At 33.3% G+C, this 21,586-nt stretch overlaps 1 protein-coding gene across 1 annotated transcript; it reads left to right on the top strand.

Annotated features, from left to right (window-relative positions):
- Positions 1-19,507: 19,507 nt before the first annotated feature.
- Positions 19,508-21,322, top strand: LOC110649601 (scopoletin glucosyltransferase). The gene has a single exon (XM_021804236.2). The coding sequence runs from the start codon at positions 19,684-19,686 to the stop codon at positions 21,127-21,129; it is 1,446 nt and encodes a 481-aa protein (XP_021659928.2). The 5' UTR covers positions 19,508-19,683; the 3' UTR covers positions 21,130-21,322.
- The last annotated feature ends 264 nt before the right edge of the window (positions 21,323-21,586 follow it).

The raw sequence follows: 21,586 nt of genomic DNA, 5'->3' as shown, positions 1-21,586 counted from the left end.
ATTGAAATTTGGGATAAATCCTAACAATTAAAAGACAAAAAAAAATAAAAAGAAAAAAAAATCATTCTTCTTCTTCTAAAAAAAAACGTCCATCTCTCCTCCTTCTCTCTTCTCTCTTCTCTCTTCTCTCCTTAGTTTCCTCCATAACCATGAAATTCAAGCTTTCAAAGCTTGAATCAACCCCATAAATCCCACAATTTTCTCGTATAAATCTTGTTGTTGGATCTTGGCAAGCTTATTGAGAACAAAAAGAAAGAAGAAATTAGAAGATTTGGAGAAATTGAAAATCAAAGTTTGAGGTTAGTAATCTAAACTTGAAAATTTTAGTTAAATGTTTATGTTTTAGTTTAATTATCTTAGAAAGTAACTTAAAATCATAACAAAACAATTGTTGAGGGACCAAATAGAAATTTGTCCAGCTAGGGTTAGGGTTTAATATGAATGAGTTTGATGGTTTTGAATGGTTATTTGAGGTGAATTAGGTGTGTGGATCATGAATGTATACTTTGAAATACATTAGATTGAACTTTGTGTGTAGCTAGAGTTTTAAACATGTGAAAAATTGAAAAAAAATTTGAGAATTGGCCAAATGATGTTATTGACCTTATTTAAGTTGAGTAATGATCAATTGTGACCATTTGTAGTGTGAATGAATTGTTAGAAATAAGTTTAAATTCGGATTGGTGAGGGTCAATCTGTAGGCAGCTTGACCTAGGTCCCTTTCAGGGACCAAAACTGAAAATTTACCAACCTATTTGGTGTGAGGCCAATTGTGAATGAAACTAGACACAAAATGACACATTTTTCATTTAGGAATCATGCCCAGAAAGTGACCATAACTTAGTGAACAATTAGGCCAAATTTGGAATTGGCAAACTGATATGTACAAAAATGACCAAATGAATAGTAGTTACATAAATGACCATAACTTGGTCTAGGAAGGTTCAAATGATATGAAATTTTACCTGTAGAACTGAGACATAGACCTACAACTTCCATGAAGAAAACAAACCCAAATTTTGACTATAACCTGTTTGAAAAGCCACCTGCAGTCAACCTACAAAAACTGCCTTTATCCAATGAATGCCCAGAATTTTGGGTAACACCAAATCCAGCCAGCCATGTTCAAATGGCCATAACTAGGGCTACAAAACTCTAAATGGAGTGATTCAAAAAGAGAAATAAAGTTAAGACAATAAGGAACAACTTTTATGAAGAAAACTTAGCCAAATTATCATAGCAACATTACCAATGGAACAGTGCAAAACTGAACACCAAAATTGAAATTTTGAAATTTGTACCTAAGAGACTTGAAGTTTGAGAAAATAACCAAAACTAACCAATTAGGTAACCAAAATGTGATATGTGGGTGAAATTAGAATTCTTATACCTATTAAGCATCAGAAAGTCAATAAATTGACTTGAATAGTATCGTAAATAGTAACCCTGAAATACAAATTTCAAAGAACGTTAAATTAAGCATATTAAAGTTAGATTTGAAATTTTTTTTGGACTTATGATAATTTATGGTACTGAAACACTATAAAATTATGTGTTTTAATGAAAAAAAATACTGGAAAAGAACTAGAAGCATCGAGTCAAGGCCAAGAGGCGACTCGTATAAAGTTTGTGCACAACATTAATATTCTTTAAAATTCATTTGCAAAGTGCATGAAATGAATTACTTATATTGCAAAATGTGTATTACACTTTTGACTTAAGTTGTTGAAAGTTTACTTGCATGTATTTGAAATGACAATAAATGTTTAATAAATTGTTAAGATAGTTTTGAAACCATAGTGTCATGATCATATATTTGAATACCTCACTAGCATGACTAGTGGAAAGAAATAGTTTCGAAATTTGATTCCTCTCTAGCTGAAGTATTGAGGTGTGTGCCAGTAGAGAAAGAAATTGAATGGGTAGCAATAGTTTGAGCTAGCTAGCCTTGTAATTTCTCATAAGCCTCTGGCTATTGAGATGAATATGTATCGAATGGCATGATATAACTATGTATTTTTATGAAATTGTTTTGAGACTTCCTAAATGAAATTATTTGGACTAAAAATTTATAAATCATGTTTTGTATCTGTTTTTCATGTTCAGTTCAATAATTGAATAAATGTGATTTGAATTATGCATAAACTGTTATTTTAGTATGTTGTGCACCAGTGAGTCATAGTACTCAGCGATGGCTGTTATTGCTATCGCAGATATAGAGACTAGAGGAGCAGCAGAGTGAGCTGCTGAGGATCTTGGAGCAACCTTTCCTGAAGTTTTGTTGGGCATAAATTTATACCCTGAATGTAATGTTTATATTTGTGTATGTAACTGTATGTATATGTAAAAACTGGTCATGAGCAGTGGTATAAAGTTGTAATAATATCATTTTGGATTTGATAATGTAAAGTGGTTGATAAATGTAATTTGTTTTTACTTTAATGAAAAAAAAATAAATGAAAATATTGAGTTGTGAATTATTGATTTGAATTTTGGAGTTTGAGAAATGATGTTGAAGTTTGTTGTGGTAGTTGTGGAATTGATGAAATAAATTATTGGAAGTATTTTTATAGGTATTTGAAAAACTGTTTTATTAAAATACAGACGGCACTCTGCCGAAATTTTTCTAAAATTTGCGAACAAATAAAAATGGACAAAAATTTTAACCAGTTTTCAAACTCTAATTAAATATTTTTAATACCTATTAGAAAACGCTCACCAATTCTAAAAAGTAAGAAAATTATTTTTAAAATCCCTTATAGGGTACTTAATGAGTTATCGATAAGTAAAGTTCGGTAGTTTATTAGGTATTCTACGGGATCATGTTATACCTTACAGAGAGGTAAAATGTGACAAGAAGTCCACAGGAGTGTTTTTGGTAAGGACCTTTCGATGCTCAAGGTAGAGTTGATGAGAGAATGGTGTATCAGATTGATTAGGGAGAAAAACCTGCCTCCACAAATGATCTGATATCTTTATATAGGATATAAATAATGATTAGTTATAGTAAGTCAACTATGTAATTATATGAATATTATTAGCTAGCATAATTATATGATTATATTTTCTATTTATAGTGTATAATTATAGGCATTGTTATATTCAGTAATCCCACCAAAATTACTTATCTTTAATCAAGATTTTTTTCTTTTATTGAGTGAATCTTACAATGGTTGAACCGATTGAACGAATCTTATGACTGAACTATTAAATATAATTAGGCTCATGAAATATCCAAAAATCTAAGTTAGTTGATTAATTATATATATTTTAAGGAATTATATCAGGTATCAAACTTCACAGTTGTTCCCTAGACTACACAGCAACAACCTAGTGTCACTATCCACACAGACAGGGAATAGAGTGATAAAACAAGCGAGGCAAAAGGAGATATGACATAGTAGCACTTCATCTCACGATGGCCAATCAAGGATAGATTCATTAATCCTATTCCTTTCTTCTTTTTGTTGTGCATTGCCATTTATGGATAAATTTCAATTAACAATATTGTTTTTGTAGAAAGGTACATATGGAATTGAGTAGGGTAGGGGCCTTTGGTGGGATTGCAAGATTGGGAGGTGGGGGGGAGGCTACTTGGAAGTATGGTTTGATTCATTGTGGTTCGGTCAAATGTGAAGGGATGAATCGTTCCAGTGTTTGTTTGGATTAGGCAGCTTTGGTTCTATTGCTGTTGTTGCAAGAGAGAGTGATAAGAATGGGAATGTTTTGATTCGGCAGAGTTGTATGATTGTCAACGGGCAAATGGGAAATGCATGTTGATTTATGTAATGCTTTTCTCTCGTTTGATGAAATGCTTGAGAGAAATATTATTATTATGGAAATTTTTTGAATGATGAGAAATGTACATAGAGGGTGATAGGTTTTAGGGATTAGTTTATAAAATATAGAGATGAATTATTAAAAAAAAATAAAGTTTAAATCTAACGACTAAATTATAGGTTTCACTAGATCTCAGGAATTTAGTTATTTTATATTAAAAAATATAATAAAGGGTATTTTAATTATTTTTACTAAAATTAATTGTAATTTTAACAATAAAGACTAATTTTAAATTTATTACAAAGTTAAAAACTCAATAGGTGAATTTAAAAAATATAGAGACTAGAATATAAATTTTACTAAACTTTAGGGGTTAAAATGCAGATGGTTGCAAAAAAAATTGAAAAAAAGAAAGAGAGAGAGATGCGAGTGAGAGAAAAGAAAATTCAAGTATAATCCTAAAAAAATTAATATAAAATTGAGTAATCATTAATATACTTAAACATAGATTCGAGTAATAAAGTCACTATTTATACGAAGAATTTTAATATAATTATATTTCAACTTCAAGAGATTAATTTTTTTAATCGCAAAACGAGGGATGAAAGATGAAAGATGGAGGATGCTGAATATTTAAAAGAAAAAATTGTCCTTAACGCGTCTATTTCACTTTAAGAAAATTTAAGATCATTAAAAAAAAAAAAAAAAAAAGGAAAAAGTAAGATTGACAAGGACATAATAAAATTAAATAGAAGGTACAGAAGATGTAGTAATTTCAATGCTAGTGGCTTGAGGGCTATAGACCTTTCATGATAAAATGAGAGTGGGTGGGGTGTGATTTGACCTCTGTTCTCCCTCCCACGAAAGACAACAACACTGGACAGAGATGAAACATGCCAAAATTCCTGACCTAAGATGCTACGTCAGAAAAATGGTCCTTCTCAAATAAATATACCTTAATTTGGATTTTCTTTTAAAGAAAAAATAAAGGATAATATTTTTTTTTATATATTATTTTCTTTCTCATAAATGCAAAAAAAAAAAATAAAAGAGTAAGTATTTAAAATAATTTGTTTTCATTTATTTGGAAAAATAAGTCTAGGAGATTGGAACCAACTCTTCAAGATTTTTTTGGTTTCAATTCAATTTTTGTATTAATTCATTTTCTGTTTTGAGATTTTTTTAATATTTTTTTTTTATTTTTACAGCGAGTCCAATCTAAATTAAGTGAAAAATTATAAAATTTAAATATTTCATTATTTGAAATTCACATTTATCTAAATTAAGTCTTATGTTTTAAATTTTAAATTTTAGTTATACTAATTTTTATTCAATGGAAATTGAATTGACTGAGTAACATTTACTAATTTATATTTTGATAAATATCAGAATTAATAAATAAAAAAATTAAATTTAAAATTTCTTCATCTAACATATATATATATATATATATATATATATATATATATATATATATATATATATATATATATATATATATGAAAGTTAAGGACTACAAAATGGTGAAAAAAAATATGACATTTGTCTTCATAATTGATTTACATTTGACATTTTTAAAAAATAATAATTTTATATAAAATTTTATTTCAATTTTTTTAATTGTAAATAAAAATATCGGAGTTATATAATTCTCAATTTAATAATTTTATCTTAAAATATATAATTATTTAAATTTAAATTTAAAATATAAAATAAAATAAATAGAATATATTCAAGTAATTGACTTAAATATATATTCATTTTAAGTAATCTTTTTGTGTAAAAAATTTAACATTTACTTTAAAATTTAAAATTTAAAGAGGCTCTTTAACTGTGGCAACTGTGATACAAGCAATTTTTAATAACTCTAAACCCTATCAATTCAAGAAATTATCTTAGATATTTTGCTGATAAGCTACCAACAAAGGTAGGATTTTTTTTTCAATATGTGAATTTATTTTGCAATGGGGTAGCTCATAATCTTGCCACCAAATGCTTTTATGATTGTAACACCCCTATTTGTATAGCCTGGTATATTTCACTGTTTCGGTGACCGGTGTCGGTTCGAATAATTAAGGAGATTAGAATCATATTAAAGACAATTCGAGAAGCCATAAACACAAATAATTAGTAATGTTCAATTAGTTAAGTATAAATAAGAAAAACAGAACATAAGAAGTTAAACGAGCTGAGAGTCACAGCGATGGGTGACCTCCTCGGGAATGACTGCGAAGTCGTTTTAAACTCAAATTTCGAACCATAAAATGTGACGCTGCGGTCCTTAGGACCCTTATGAACACAGTGGAAAAGAGAAAATCACAAAAAAGAACTGTTAAGCCAGTCAAATAATTAGGTCAGGGAGCCAGAAGAAATATGGAATTATTTACAAACCGGGATGAACCGGCGAGGGGCAATTTGGTCAATTGACCCGATAATGACTCTGACCTAATCACAAATAAAATCGGAGAAAAGAAAATTTCGGAATCGAGAATTAAATTAAAGAACTAATAGAAAAAAAAAAGAGGAAAATGAAAAAGTAAAAAGGTGATGACATCATGCATGACCTCATGCATGATGCCATAAATAAAATTAATTAAATTATTTATTAAATTAGATTTTGTGGTCTTTCATAAGCCAAAGTTATAAAATAAAAGAAAAGAAAAGAAAAAGAATTAAAAGTCTTCTTCTTTCCATCAAGTTGCTGCCTCACTTTCATTTTCCCTCTCCCTCACCCAAAACCTCCATTAAAGCTCATTTTGAGCTTGATCAAATCCCTAACTCCACCATAGAAAGTTAAACCTCCAATATTAAACCTTGATTTCAAGCCTTGATAGAGGACTTGACAACAAAAAAAAAAAAAAAAAAGAAGAAAGGAAGAAGTTTGAAGGAAAGAAATTCTGCACTAAAGTTAGTAGATTAAATTTGATTTCTTTTGTTGAATTAGTTGTGTTATTAGTCTAATTAACTAGAAACTAAAGAAATGAAAGAAAAAAAAAATAAAAATATGGGGGGAGGACCAAACTGAATTTTCGGCCAGCTTGAAGGGGAGCATGATTTTGTATGGTTTGATGGGTTTAAATGAGTTTATGGACCTCCATTAGTTGATTGATTATGGTTGAGAGCTTTGAATTTAGTTAATTGCAATTAATTAGTGTGATTAGGGTTTGGAAGCCTAGGGTTTTGAGGCAAAATTTGGAGAAATGAGTAAATGGCATGTTTGAAGTGAAATAATGGTCAATTATGACCAAATGAGCTGTGTGAGAATGGTAGGAAATTAAGTTAAATTCGGAGGTTGTATGGTCATGCTGCTGGCAGCATGACCAAGTCAACTTTGAAGGACCAAAACTGAAATTTTACAAGTCCAATTGATATGGCACAAATTGGGGATGAAAATAGACATAAAATGACACAATTTTCATTTAGGAACCATGCCCAAAAAGTGACCAAAACCTAGTGAACAAATTGACCAAAGTTGGATAAGTGCAGTATGCCACTGTACAAACTGACCAAATGAATAGTATTTGTTCATTTGGTCATAACTCGAGCTAGGCAGGTCCAAATGACTTGAACTTTTACCAGTGGTTAGATGAGATATAGACTTAAAATTTTCATGAAGAACACAAGTCCAAATTCTGCCAGCAACCAAGCCATTTGGCCACCCCAAGTTGGTGACCCAAATCTGCCAGCACCAAAATTGCCCAGAAAAACTGGGTTGTTTCTAATCCGGCAGCCCTTGTTCAAATGGCCATAACTTGAGCTACAAAACTCCAATTGGGGTGATCCAAAAATGAGAATAAACTTAAGATAATAAGGAACATTTTCTATGAAGGAAGTTTTGTCAAATTTTAACAGTAGATTGACCAATGGAACAGTGCAACTAGGCACACCAAAACTAAAAATTTGACAATTTTGCCAAAAGGACTTATGCTTTGAGAAAATGACCAAAACCAACAAATTTAATGACCAAAATGTGGTATGTGGGTGAAGTTGGAGTTCCCATACCTATTAAGCCTTAAAAAGTCAACAATTTCACTTGAATAGTATAGTGAATAGTAACCCGAAACACAAAAACTTCGAGAATGTCGAAATTAGCACATTAAAACTAGGTAAAAATGAAGTGAAATTTATTTTTGGATTTATGCTAAGTTATGGTACTGAAACACTGTGAAATTGTGTGTTTCAGTTGAACAAGACTTGGAAGCTCTGAGAGACCGAGTCAAGGCCTAGAGGTGACTCACGTCAGGTCTGTGCACAGTAATTGTTGTTTAAATATATGATTCTTGAAAATTTGATTTTTCTTGAATTAATTACGAATTGTGTTGTCATTTATGATTGTGAATATGACTTTGAAAATTTACCAGATTTCCAATAAATTATTTGCATAAATTATTTTAAATTGATTTTATGTTCACACTTAGCATGACAGTATCACATTATTCCTTCTCCATTTATGGGGTTGAGATCGTTTATTTTCCTCCCTCTCTGGCTTGCCAGTTGAGATTGAGATCGGATGAGTACTCATTAGCTAGCTAGCCACCTCTCTCATTGATTTTGATTAATGGGGTTGTAGATTACTTTGTCGTGGTGTACAACACGGCATTGATTGGAAATTTTGTGTCATGGCTTAAGTGTATATGATTTTGGCAACACTGTGTTTAATAGATTATTTGACTAAATGGTGTTATTATGAGCTTTAATATTTGTGAAATGTGATTGAGAAGTATTCAAATTGTATTTCATCAATGAACGATTTATGTATTGCATTTTAAATTTTTATTGTGCACCACTGAGTATTTTTATACTCAGCGATAGCTTATTTTGCTGTCGCAGATAAGAGCAAGGAGAAAGCGAGAGTGAGTCGCTATCGAATTGTGGACCACATCGATCATTTTGTACGGGTATTATTTTATACCCTTGTAGATAATTTTGATGTAAATATAGAAATATTGTATGTATCAATGTAAGTTAAGCAGTTGTAAATAAATTGTAATAATATTATTTTGGATTTCCTTCTGTAAATTTAATATTTGTACATGTGAATTTCATGTTTTATGCCTTGTGAATGAAGTATTAAATATTTTGAGATGATGAATTTTGATTTGTATTGTGGAATTACTTTGAAGTGATTTGAATTGAGTTGATTGAGATTTATTGGAGGTTGGGAGTTGTGAAAAATTTTTGGAAGTGTTTTTCTCAGGTATTTGAAAAACTGTTTTCTCCAATTACAAACGGAACTCTGTCAAAATTTTTATAAAATTTGCGGCAAAATTAAAATGAACAAAAATTTTTACTAGTATTTAAACTTTGAATAAATGGTTTTTAATTCCTACCAAAATGCTCACCACTTCCAAAATGTAAGAAAATTGTTTTAAAATCCCTTGTAGGGTATTTAATGAGTTATCGGTAGGTGAAGTTCGGTAGTTCATTAGGTATTCTACGGGATCATGTTATGCCTTACAGAGGGGTAAGGTGTAACATGTTTTAGTGGTATCAGAGCTTGGTTTTGCAATAAATTTTGACTATGCATGTGAATATTTCTTTGATAAGTACAACTGCTCAAGTGTCTTTAAATTGATACATATGACGTATTTACATCATGAATATGCACTAACGGAGGTCAACCTCCTTGTGTTTAATCTCAGGAAGTAGAAATTTTGAGAAAACGGAATGGAAGGAGGAGATCATTCCGAAGAACAATCTGTTGGGGCTGAGGTTCAAGGGGAAGCCCCAGCACTCCAGAACGTGAGTGGGTCAACCACTCCAGCTCCTGCTCCAGCACCACAGTTCCCTGCTCAATTTGTACAGCAGTTGGTTGCGTTCTTCCAGCAAATGGCGGGTAATGTGCCACCCCAAGTTCAGATGCCAGTACCTGTAGCACAACCACAGCCCTTAGCTCGGCAATATGAAAAATTAATGAAATTTGGGGCCGCCGAGTTTAAAGGCACTGTGGATCCACTGGAGGCAGAACAGTGGTTGGAAAGAATGGAACGAGTTTACAGAAAACTGCAGTGTACGGAAGAGATAAAGTTCGAGTATTTTGTTTCCTTGTTACAAGGGGATGCATATGAATGGTGGAAGACCATCCCCCACAGCCTGGTTGAGCTACCTGTGCTGACATGGACAGACTTCCTGAGGGAATTCAGGCAGAAATGGGTTCCTAATGCATATGTAGATATGAAATTACAAGAATTCTTGAGTTTGAAACAAGAGGATAGAACCATAGCAGAATATGAGAGAGACTTCTCAAGGCTAAGCCACTATGCTGGAAGCTTAGTCTCCACCCCCAGAGACAGATGTAAGAGGTTTGAGTTCGGATTAAGGTCGAATTTGAGAATGCAAGTCGTGGGTTTCAGACATCAGAATTTCGCTGAATTGATCTCACAGGCCCTGGAACTGGAAAGGATAGAATCAGAAGGGACAGTAAAGAAGGGTACACAAGAGAAAGAGAAGACTGAAAAGACTACGGAACAAACATCTGAGAGTGGTTCTGGAAAGAGGAAACAGTTTGGGGGATCCAGCTCCCGTAGATCTGGCAGAGGTAGATTTTCTGGCCAACGACCACCCCGGTCTGGTCAGCAGACCCAGCAGACACCCCGAGGAGCTCTATCAGTCCGGCAGTGTGAAACTTGTGGTAAAACTCATGGCGGGGTTTGTTTCAAGGCCACCGGTACATGTTTTAACTGTGGAGGGAGCGGACATTTCGCTAAAGATTGCACTAGTCTGCGCCGGTCTGGATCTTTTGCTACATCTGAAGGATCAGCCCAAGTCTCTGCACCTAGAGGGTCACAGTCAGCTGCTAGAGGTAGAGGCAGAGGTAGGGGTCCGGGTAACACCCCTCGAAGTCAAAGCACTGTTAACCAGCCAGTACCCAGTGATGCACCAGTCAGAGTGTATACCATGCGTCAGAGAGAGGAAGCTGAAACATCAGATGTAGTAGCTGGTAATTTTTCCATCCTTGACCAAGATGTGCATGTGTTATTTGATCCTGGCTCCACACATTCGTATGTTAGTGCTAGTGTGATGTGTTCTACTGCTATTCAGTGTGTACCAATAGATTATGATGTGCTAGTAACTAGTCCATTAGGCCAGGAGGTCAGGGTAAATATGCTATATAGCGACTGTCCTTTGGTGATCCTATGACACACTTTTCTGTCTAATTTAATTGAAATGCCCTTCAGAGATTATGACATTATCTTGGGCATGGATTGGTTAGCCAGGCATCACGCCATGATTGATCAGAGATCAAGATACCACTTTTGGTCTCCTCGGTATGGTGATGTAGTAATACATGGGGAGAGGCGATTATTACCTTCAAACATCATTTCACCAGACCGCCAGAAAATGATTAGAAAAGGGTGTGAGGCATACTTGGCACATGTGATAGACACCCAAGTGGGGAGTCCAAAGATCGAGGACATTCCTACTGTATGTGACTTTCTGGATGTATTTTCTGATGAATTGCCAGGATTACCTCCAGAAAGAGAAGTGCAGTTTGAAATTGATGTTATGCCTGGTGTGGACCCAATCTCCATAACACCATACAGAATGGCACCAGCAGAACTAAAGGAATTGAAAGTACAGTTGCAAGAGTTGCTTGATAAGGGCTTCATCCGCCCTAGTGTGTCACCTTGGGGAGCGCCAGTGTTGTTTGTAAAGAAGAAGGATGTCACTCTCCGGTTATGCTTTGACTATCGGCAGTTAAATAAGGTGACAATAAAGAACAGATACCCATTGCCCCGCATTGACGACTTGTTTGATCAGTTGAGGGGTGCAGCTGTGTTCTCCAAAATTGACCTGAGATCAGGTTATTATCAGCTGAAAGTACAAGAGCAGAGTATACCTAAAAGCGCTTCGTAACCCGCTATGGCCATTATGAGTTCTTGGTCATGCCATTCGTTAACTAATGCTCCTTTGCTTTTATGGATCTGATGAACACTATCTTCAGACCATACCTCGACCAGTTTGTTGTGGTATTCATAAATGATATATTGGTCTATTCGAGGAATGCAGAAGAGCATGATAGACATCTGCGGATTGTACTGCAGACTTTGAGAGAGAAACAACTATATGCCAAATTATCGAAGTGTGAATTTTGGCTGAAGGAGATATCTTTTTTGGGGTACATATATCAGCAGAGGGTATTAAGGTAGATCCTAGCAAGATTGAAGCTATCCTTAATTGGAAGCCACCCAGAAATGTCACGGAGATTCGTAGTTTTCTGGGGTTAGCTGGATACTACCGTCGATTTGTGAAGGTATTCTCCATGTTGGCATCTCCATTGACCAAGCTACTTAGAAAAGATGTGAAATTTCAGTGGAAGGACAAATGCCAGCAAAGTTTTGATGAATTGAAGAGATGTTTGACAGAGGCTCCAGTCCTGACTTTACCTACACCGGGTAAAAAATATACAGTTTACAGCGATGCTTCTCATAATGGGTTAGGCTGTGTATTGATGCAAGATCGAAATGTCATTACCTATGCATCACGCCAGCTAAAACCGCATGAGAGGAATTATCCGACACATGACTTGGAGCTTGCAGCTATTGTGTTTGCTCTTAAGATCTGGAGACATTATTTGTATAGGGAGAAGTGCTACATCTACATAGATCATAATTGTTTGAAGTATTTGGGCACCCAAAAAGAGCTTAATTTGAGACAGAGGAGATGGTTAGAGTTGATAAAAGACTATGATTGTCTAATAGACTATCAGCCAGGGAAAGCTAATGTTGTGGCTGACGCCCTAAGTCGCAAGACTATGGCAAGTCTACGGGTTACTCCTTTGTCTTTGGTACATGAGTTGAGATCATCACATGCCAGTTTAGAGATTAATGATGAGGGGCAGACAGCAGTTGCATGGCATGTACAGCCAGTGTTAATTGATCAGATTAGAATGGCTGCTCAGAATGATGAAAGGTATCAGAAGCTGTTGGAAGAAGTCCGACAAGGCAAGAAATCAGAGTTCTCAATCAGAAATGATGATCTACTGCTACACCAGGGTAGAATATGTGTTCCTAATGATGTTGATTTGAGGCAGATTATTTTGAAGGAAGCACATGAGTCTCCTTTTGCTATGCACCCTGGTGGTACAAAAATGTACAGAGGGCTAAAGGAGCATTACTGGTGGATGGGTTTAAAAAGAGATGTGGCAGAGTTTGTATCCAAATGCCTAACTTGTCAGCAAGTAAAGGCAGAGCATTAAGTACCCACTGGGTTGTTACATCCACTACCAGTGCCAGAATGGAAATGGGAAAGAATAACGATGGATTTTGTGATGGGACTTTCAAAGACACATAAGAGTCATGATGCAGTATGGGTCATTGTTGATAGACTAACTAAGTTTGCTCATTTTTTACCAGTCCGAATGGACTACAGTTTGGACAGATTGGCCAGGTTGTACATTGATGAGATTGTGAGACTGCATGGAGTGCCAGTATCCATCGTATCAGACAGAGATCCTAGGTTCACTTTTAGATTCTAGGGTAGTCTTCAGAGAGCCCTAAGAACTAGATTGAACTTCAGTATTGCATTCCACCCACAGACAGATGGCCAGTCTGAGAGGGTAATTCAGATTTTGGAGGACATGCTACGAGCTTGTGTGATTGAGTTTGAGGGTAGTTGGGATACACACTTGCCTTTGATTGAGTTTGCTTACAACAACAGCTACCAATCAAGCATTGGGATGCCTCCATATGAAGCCTTGTATGGCAGAAAATGTAGAACCCCGTTGTGTTGGGATGACGTGGGTGAAAGAAAAATGATTGGACCCAAAATTGTTTAACAGACTGAAGAGAAAATCAGGGTGATCAGAGGTCGACTTAAAGCTACATCAGACCGTCAGAAGTCCTATATTGATTTGAAAAGAAGGGATATTGAGTATGCAGTGGGTTAGAAAGTGTTCCTCAAAGTTTCTCCTTAGAAGAGGATTATGAGATTCGGCAGGAAGGGGAAACTAAGTCCTCGTTTTATCGGGCCATATGAGGTATTGGAAAGAGTGGGTCCTTTAGCTTATCGTTTGGCACTACCTCCAGAGTTGGAGAAGATACATAATGTCTTCCATGTGTCTATATTGAGGAGGTATCGATCAGACCCATCTCATGTACTACCAGTAGAAGAAATTGAAGTAAATCCAGACCTCACATATGAAGAAGAACCCATAAAGATTCTGGCTTATGAGGTGAAGCAGCTACGGAACAAGCAGATACCATTGGTAAAAGTGCTGTGGAACCATCATTCAGGCCAAGAAGCTACTTGGGAACTAGAGGAGGACATGAGGAGACAACACCCACAGCTGTTCAGAGATTGATACCAGGTAAAATTTCAAGACGAAATTTATTTAAGGGGGGGAGAATTGTAACACCCCTATTTGTATAGCCTGGTATATTTCACTGTTCCGGTGACAGGTGTCGGTCCGGACAATTAAGGAGATTAGAACCATATTAAAGACAACTTGAGAAGCCATAAACACAAATAATTAGTAATGTTCAATTAGTTAAGTATAAATAAGAAAAACAGAACATAAGAAGTTAAACGAGCTGAGAGTCACAGAGATGGGTGACCTCCTCGGGAACGACTGCGAAGTCGTTTTAAACTCAAATTTTGAATCGTAAAATGTGACGCTGTGGTCCTTAGCACCCTTATGAACACAGTGGAAAAGAGAAAATCATGAAAAAGAACTGTTAAGCCAGTCAAATAATTAGGTCAGGGAGCCGGAAGAAATATGAAATTATTTGCAAACCGGGATGAACCGGCGAGGGGCAATTTGGTCAATTGACCCCAAGAGCTGACTCCTGACCTAACTGTCAAATAAAATTGAAGAAAAGAAAATTTCGGAATCGAAAATTAAATTAAAGAACTAATAGAAAAAAAAAGAGGAAAATGAAAAAGTAAAAAGGTGATGACATCATGCATGACCTCATGCATGATGCCATAAATAAAATTAATTAAATTATTTATTAAATTAGATTTTGTGGTCTTCCATAAGCCAAAGTTATAAAATAAAAGAAAAGAAAAAAAAAAGAATTAAAAGTCTTCTTCTTTCCATCAAGCTGCCGCCTCACTTTCATTTTCCCTCTCCCTCACCCAAAACCTCCATTAAAGCTCATTTTGAGCTTGATCAAATCCCTAACTCCACCATAAAAAGTTAAACTTCCAATATTAAACCTTGATTTCAATCCTTGATAGAGGACTTGACAACAAAAAAAAGAAGAAAGGAAGAAGTTTGAAGGAAAGAAATTATGCACTAAGGTTAGTAGATTAAATTTGATTTCTTTTGTTGAATTAGTTGTGTTATTAGTCTAATTAACTAGAAACTAAAGAAATGAAAGAAAAAAAAAATAAAAATATGGGGGGAGGACCAAACTGAATTTTCGGCCAGCTTGAAGGGGAGCATGATTTTGTATGGTTTGATGGGTTTAAATGAGTTTATGGACCTCCATTAGTTGATTGATTATGGTTGAGAGCTTTGAATTTAGTTAATTGCAATTAATTAGTGTGATTAGGGTTTGGAGGCATAGGGTTTTGAGGCAAAATTTGGAGAAATGAGTAAATGGCATGTTTGACCTATTGTGAAGTGAAATAATGGTCAATTATGACCAAATGAGCTATGTGGGAATGGTAGGAAATTAAGTTAAATTCGGAGGTTGTATGGTCATGCTGCTGGCAGCATGACCGAGTCAACTTTGAAGGACCAAAACTGAAATTTTACAAGTCCAATTGATATGGCACCAATTGGAGATGAAAATAGACATAAAATGACACAATTTTCATTTAGGAACCATGCCCAAAAAGTGACCAAAACCTAGTGAACAAATTGACCAAATTTGGATAAGTGTAGTCTGCCACTGTACAAACTGACCAAATGAACAATGTTTGTTCATTTGGTCATAACTCGAGCTAGGCAGGTCCAAATGACCTGAAATTTTACCAGTGGTTAGATGAGATATAGACTTAAAATTTTCATGAAGAACACAAGTCCAAATTCTGCCAGTAACGAAGCCATTTGGCCACTCCAAGTTGGTGACCCAAATCTGCCAGCACCAAAATTGCCCAGAAAAACTGGGTTGTTTCTAATCCGGCAGCCCTGGTTCAAATGGCCATAACTTGAGCTACAAAACTCCAATTGGGTTAATCCAAAAATGAGAATAAACTTAAGATAATAAGGAACATTTTCTATGAAGGAAGTTTTGTCAAATTCTAACAGTAGATTGACCAATGGAATAGTGCAACTAGGCACACCAAAACTGAAAATTTGACAATTTTGCCAAAAGGACTTAAGTTTTGAGAAAATGACCAAAATGAACAAATTTAATGACCAAAATGTGGTATGTGGGTGAAGTTGGAGTTCCCATACCTATTAAGCCTTAAAAAGTCAACAATTTCACTTGAATAGTGTAGTGAATAGTAACCCGAAACACAAAAACTTCGAGAACGTCGAAATTAGCACATTAAAGCTAGGTAAAAATGAAGTGAAATTTATTTTTAGATTTATGCTAAGTTATGGTTCTGAAACACTGTGAAATTGTGTGTTTCAGCTGAACAAGACTTGGAAGCTCTGAGAGACTGAGTCAAGGCCTAGAGGCGACTCACGTCAGGTCTATGCACAGTAATTGTTGTTTAAATATATGATTCTTGAAAATTTGATTTTTCTTGAATTAATTACGAATTGTGTTGCCATTTATGATTATGAATATGACTTTGAAAATTTACCAGATTTCCAATAAATTATTTGCATAAATTGTTTTGAATTGATTTTATGTTCACACTTAGCATGACAGTATCTCATTATTCTTCCTCCATTTATGGGGTTGAGATTGTTTATTTTCCTCCCTCTCTGGCTTGCCAGTTGAGGTTGAGATCGGATGAGTACTCATTAGCTAGCTAGCCACCTCCCCCATTGATTTCGATTAATAGGGTTGTAGATTGCTTTGTCGTGGTGTACAACACGACATTATTCGGAAATTTTGTGTCATGGCTTAAGTGTATATGATTTTTGCAACACTGTGTTTAATAGATTATTTGACTAAATGGTATTATTATGAGCTTTAATATTTGTGAAATGTGATTGAGAAGTATTCAAATTGTATTTCATCAATGAACGATTTATGTATTGCATTTTAAATTTTTATTGTGCACCACTGAGTATTTTTATACTCAGCGATAGCTTATTTTGCTGTCGCAGATAAGAGCAAGGAGAAAGCAGTGAGTGAAAGCTATCGAATTGTGGACCACATCGATCATTTTGTATGGGTATTATTTTATACCCTTGTAGATAATTTTGATGTAAATATAGAAATGTTGTATGTATCAATGTAAGTTGAGCAGTTGTAAATAAATTGTAATAATATTATTTTGGATTTCCTTCTATAAATTTAATATTTGTACATGTGAATTTCATGTTTTATGCCTTGTGAATGAAGTATTAAATATTTTGAGATGATGAATTTTGATTTGTATTGTGGAATTACTTTGAAGTGATTTGAATTGAGTTGATTGAGATTTATTGGAGGTTGGGAGTTGTGAAAAATTTTTGGAAGTGTTTTTCTCAAGTATTTGAAGAACTGTTTTCTCCAATTACAAACGAAACTCTGTCAAAATTTTTATAAAATTTGTGGCAAAATTAAAATGAACAAAAATTTTTACTAGTATTTAAACTTTGAATAAATGGTTTTTAATTCCTACCAAAATGCTCACCACTTCCAAAATGTAAGAAAATTATTTTAAAATCCCTTGTAAGCTACTTAATGAGTTATCGGTAGATGAAGTTCGGTAGTTCATTAGGTATTCTACGGGATCATGTTATGCCTTACAGAGGGGTAAGGTGTGACAATGATAGTTGTTTGTCATGTAATTTTGTATTGTCATTTTTGTCACTTTAAGGACATTGCAATAAGATAATTTTTTATGGGATTTTGTTTGTATGTTTGACATTTCAATTACATGTTTATTTTGTTGTCTTTATATCATTAATCATAAACATGGATATACAATAACAAAAATTTAATAATTGTATCCACTATTAATTAATATTAATTTTATTCAAAAGATATAAAATATTTGAAATTTTATTTTAAAAATGAAATTAATTTTATTAGATAACAATTAACTGAATTTGAAATTTATTTTAACTTATTTTTTAATTATAGATTTAATTATTAATATTAGATAATATTTAACTTAATAATGTTATCTTAATAATGTATATTTGATTTAAATTGAAATAATCAACCAAATTAAAATTTTATTCAAAATTTTAATATAATATCAATTCAAAATTTTAATTTGATTGGTTATTTTCTTTCAGACCAAATATTACTACATTAGTATACAAATTTATATAATAATTATAATTTTTTTAAATGTATAAGAAAATAAATAATTTAACCAAATAAAATTCATTTAATTTAAGTTAAATAAAAATTAAAAATAAAAAATTAAATTATAATTGTGCAACGCTCGGCTACATGACTAGTTTAATGTGTATTTAAAGAGAATAACACTTACCGGCCTCCTTTCTAAATTCTCTTTCTCTTCTCTCCTCCTACTCTTTGCAAGCACTTTGTCCAGTGAGTATTTTCATCTCTAGATATGTATCTTTTGGAATTGTGTTATATTTTTGTTAATAGATATGAGTCTTATCTCCTCCTTTGGGAGGATTTATTGTCTCCTCTCCTATGAGGATTTGGTATTTTCTTCTTCGAGAGGATTTCATATTTTTCGTCCATTGTTGAGATTTTTTTTTTTTTTATGAAGCTATGAAATCATGGAGTCGAAACTATGTAAATTAATATCAAGTGAAGTGTGCTTTCTATTAAATGGCCAACTCAAATACTCTATCAATACAATCAAATTTTTCAAATTAAGATAATTATCATTATATTTTGTATAAGTGGTTTATTTTTAATTTTTTATACAAAATTATAATAGTATAAAATTTTATACTTTATATTTATATTATGTCTCTATTTAATGAAAGCTCTATTTATTATTTAAAAAAATAAAAAAATTATTAATAAGCTTTAACCCTATGCTACTATATAATTATGTATTTGAAAGTTATTATTAAACATAATTAAAGTGAATAAATTTTATTAAAAGTAAGTAAATTATATCCCGTTTGTGTTCTTAATTAATTCAATATATATATATATATATATATATATATATATATATATATATATATATATATATATATATATATATATATATATATATATATATAATATCAGATTTAATTGTTATAAATATTAGAAATTATTTTTTATGATATAATTTTATGTAATTATGATTTTTTTAATTACATAAACTTAAATTTTTTATACAATTAGTTTTAATGAAATTCCAATTCGAAAACTTATGATTTTGAAGACAAATTTAATATCGCTCAATTAAAATAATTGAAATGTTTTTTTATATATTTAACTTTATAAATATATTTTGTAGTTTGTCACTAAAAATAAAAATAAAAATCTGTCCCCATCTTAAATGCATATTTATTGAAATTTTGACTTGTGTAGTAGCACATTTGACATGTATGTCACAACGGCCCTACCTATGTCCCAACCACTCGCCAGAGCCAAATTAAAAAAGTAAGCTGTGGTCCTCCGTAAGAAAAATTTTAAAAATTATAAGATATAAATTTTCAAAATAACAAGTAAATTAATTTAACATAAAACATTTTAAAGAAATACAAAATTTTAAAAAAGTTTTTACTTTTAATTTATTAAATTAATAAATTTTTAAAAAATTAATACTTTATCTTCCACTAGCTTTAATTTTCATACACTGATTCACTGCTCGTCGTCGCTGCCTCGGATCTTCAAAAAGGATATTTAATCTGAAACTCACTCATCTCTGGCATCCTGGAACCATTCCTCTAGATCTCTCTGATTTATCCAAATCTGGAACATGGGCTCGGAACCTGATCAACTTCACATCCTTCTCTTCCCTCTAATGGCACAAGGCCATATGCTTCCACTTTTAGACATAGCCAGGCTCTTTGTAGCAAGAGGGGTTAAAGCAACCATTATCACCACCCCAGTAAACGCACCTCGCTTCACAAAATCGATACAAACACCCCAAGATTCATATACCCAAATCAACCTCAAGATCATCAAATTCCCCTGCCAAGAAGCTGGATTACCAGATGGTCTCGAAAATCTTGATATGGTCTCTGATCAACATATTCACCGGAAGTTCTTTGATGCATTATCTTTGCTTCAAGAACCTCTGGAGCAAGCCATAGAAGAGTTGCGTCCACATGGTCTTGTTTCAGACATATTCTTTCCATGGACTACTGATGTAGCTTCCAAGTATGGGATTCCAAGGCTAATCTTTCATGGTACTAGCTTCATTTCCATGTGTTGCAAGGCGAATATCGAACAACATCAGCCTCACAAGAAAGTATCTTCTGACACTGAGCCTTTTATCTTGCCTGGGTTGCCTGATCCGCTCAAGTTCACAAAATTACAACTACCAGATACCTTTACACAACAGAACCCGACTGTTTTTTCAAGATTGCTGGGCAGTGCCAAAGAAGTTGAGGAAAGAAGCTATGGGATGATAGTTAACAGTTTTTATGAACTGGAATCAAGCTATGCTGATTATTACAGGAAAGTTTTGGGAAGGAAAGCTTGGCATATTGGACCAGTTTCACTTTGCAACAGGAACTTTGAAGAAAAGGCTCAAAGAGGAAGGGCAGCAAGCATAAGCGAACATGAGTGTGTGAAATGGCTTGATGCAAAGAAATTCAATTCGGTTATTTATGTATGCTTTGGTACTGTTACAAAGTTTTCCGACTCTCAGCTACATGAGATTGCAATAGGGCTTGAAGCTTCAGGGCAAGATTTTATCTGGGTTGTTAGGAAAGACAAGAATGAAAAAGAATCTGAGGAGAAATGGTTGCCTGATGGATATGAGGGAAGAATCCAAGGGAAGGGACTAATTATCAGAGGGTGGGCACCACAAGTTTTGATTCTTGATCATGAAGCTATTGGTGGGTTTGTGACTCATTGTGGATGGAATTCTACTTTAGAAGGTGTGAGTGCTGGGTTACCAATGGTAACCTGGCCCATTTTTGCTGAACAGTTTTTCAATGAGAAATTGATTACTGATGTTTTGAGGATCGGAGTTGGGGTTGGTGCTCAAAAATGGATGAGAATGGTGGGAGATTATGTGACTAGTGAAAAGATAGAGAAGGCAGTGAAGGAGATTATGATGGGTGAGAAAGCAGAGGAAATGAGGAGCAGAGCAAAGAAGATTGGAGAAATGGCAAAGGAAGCCACTGAAGAAGGAGGCTCATCTTACAATGATCTGGGTGCTTTGATTGAAGAATTGAAGGCTCATCACGCTTGAAGCCTGCAACAATTATTCTCACTAATGCATGCCTAGTTTGTGATGGAATTAGTAATTTTGTTGTAATCCTTTAATTTTACATGCAACATATATTGCCGCTTAGATTTAGCGTATTGTAATTAATGTGCGTTTTCCCTTGGAAAATTTTTAATCTCATTACCCTTATGATACTCAATTAATTCATTTTTAATTACGCAATTGCTTCGCACGTGGCTAAAAATAATTTTAATTTATATATTTTTTAATTTAATATATATGTAAAATAATATTTTAAATTTATTATTATTTATTTCATATTTTATTTTCATTATTATATATATATATATATATATATATATATATATATATATATATATATATTAATTATGTCATAATTTTTTTTAAATGAAGATTTCATAATAAAATATAATAATATAATTAAATTATTAATTAAAGATATGAAATAATTTTAGATTAG

The sequence above is a fragment of the Hevea brasiliensis genome, chromosome 14, assembly GCF_030052815.1.
Source record: "Hevea brasiliensis isolate MT/VB/25A 57/8 chromosome 14, ASM3005281v1, whole genome shotgun sequence".
NCBI classification, from domain to species: domain Eukaryota; kingdom Viridiplantae; phylum Streptophyta; class Magnoliopsida; order Malpighiales; family Euphorbiaceae; genus Hevea; species Hevea brasiliensis.
This window is presented reverse-complemented; position numbering and strand designations above follow the sequence as displayed.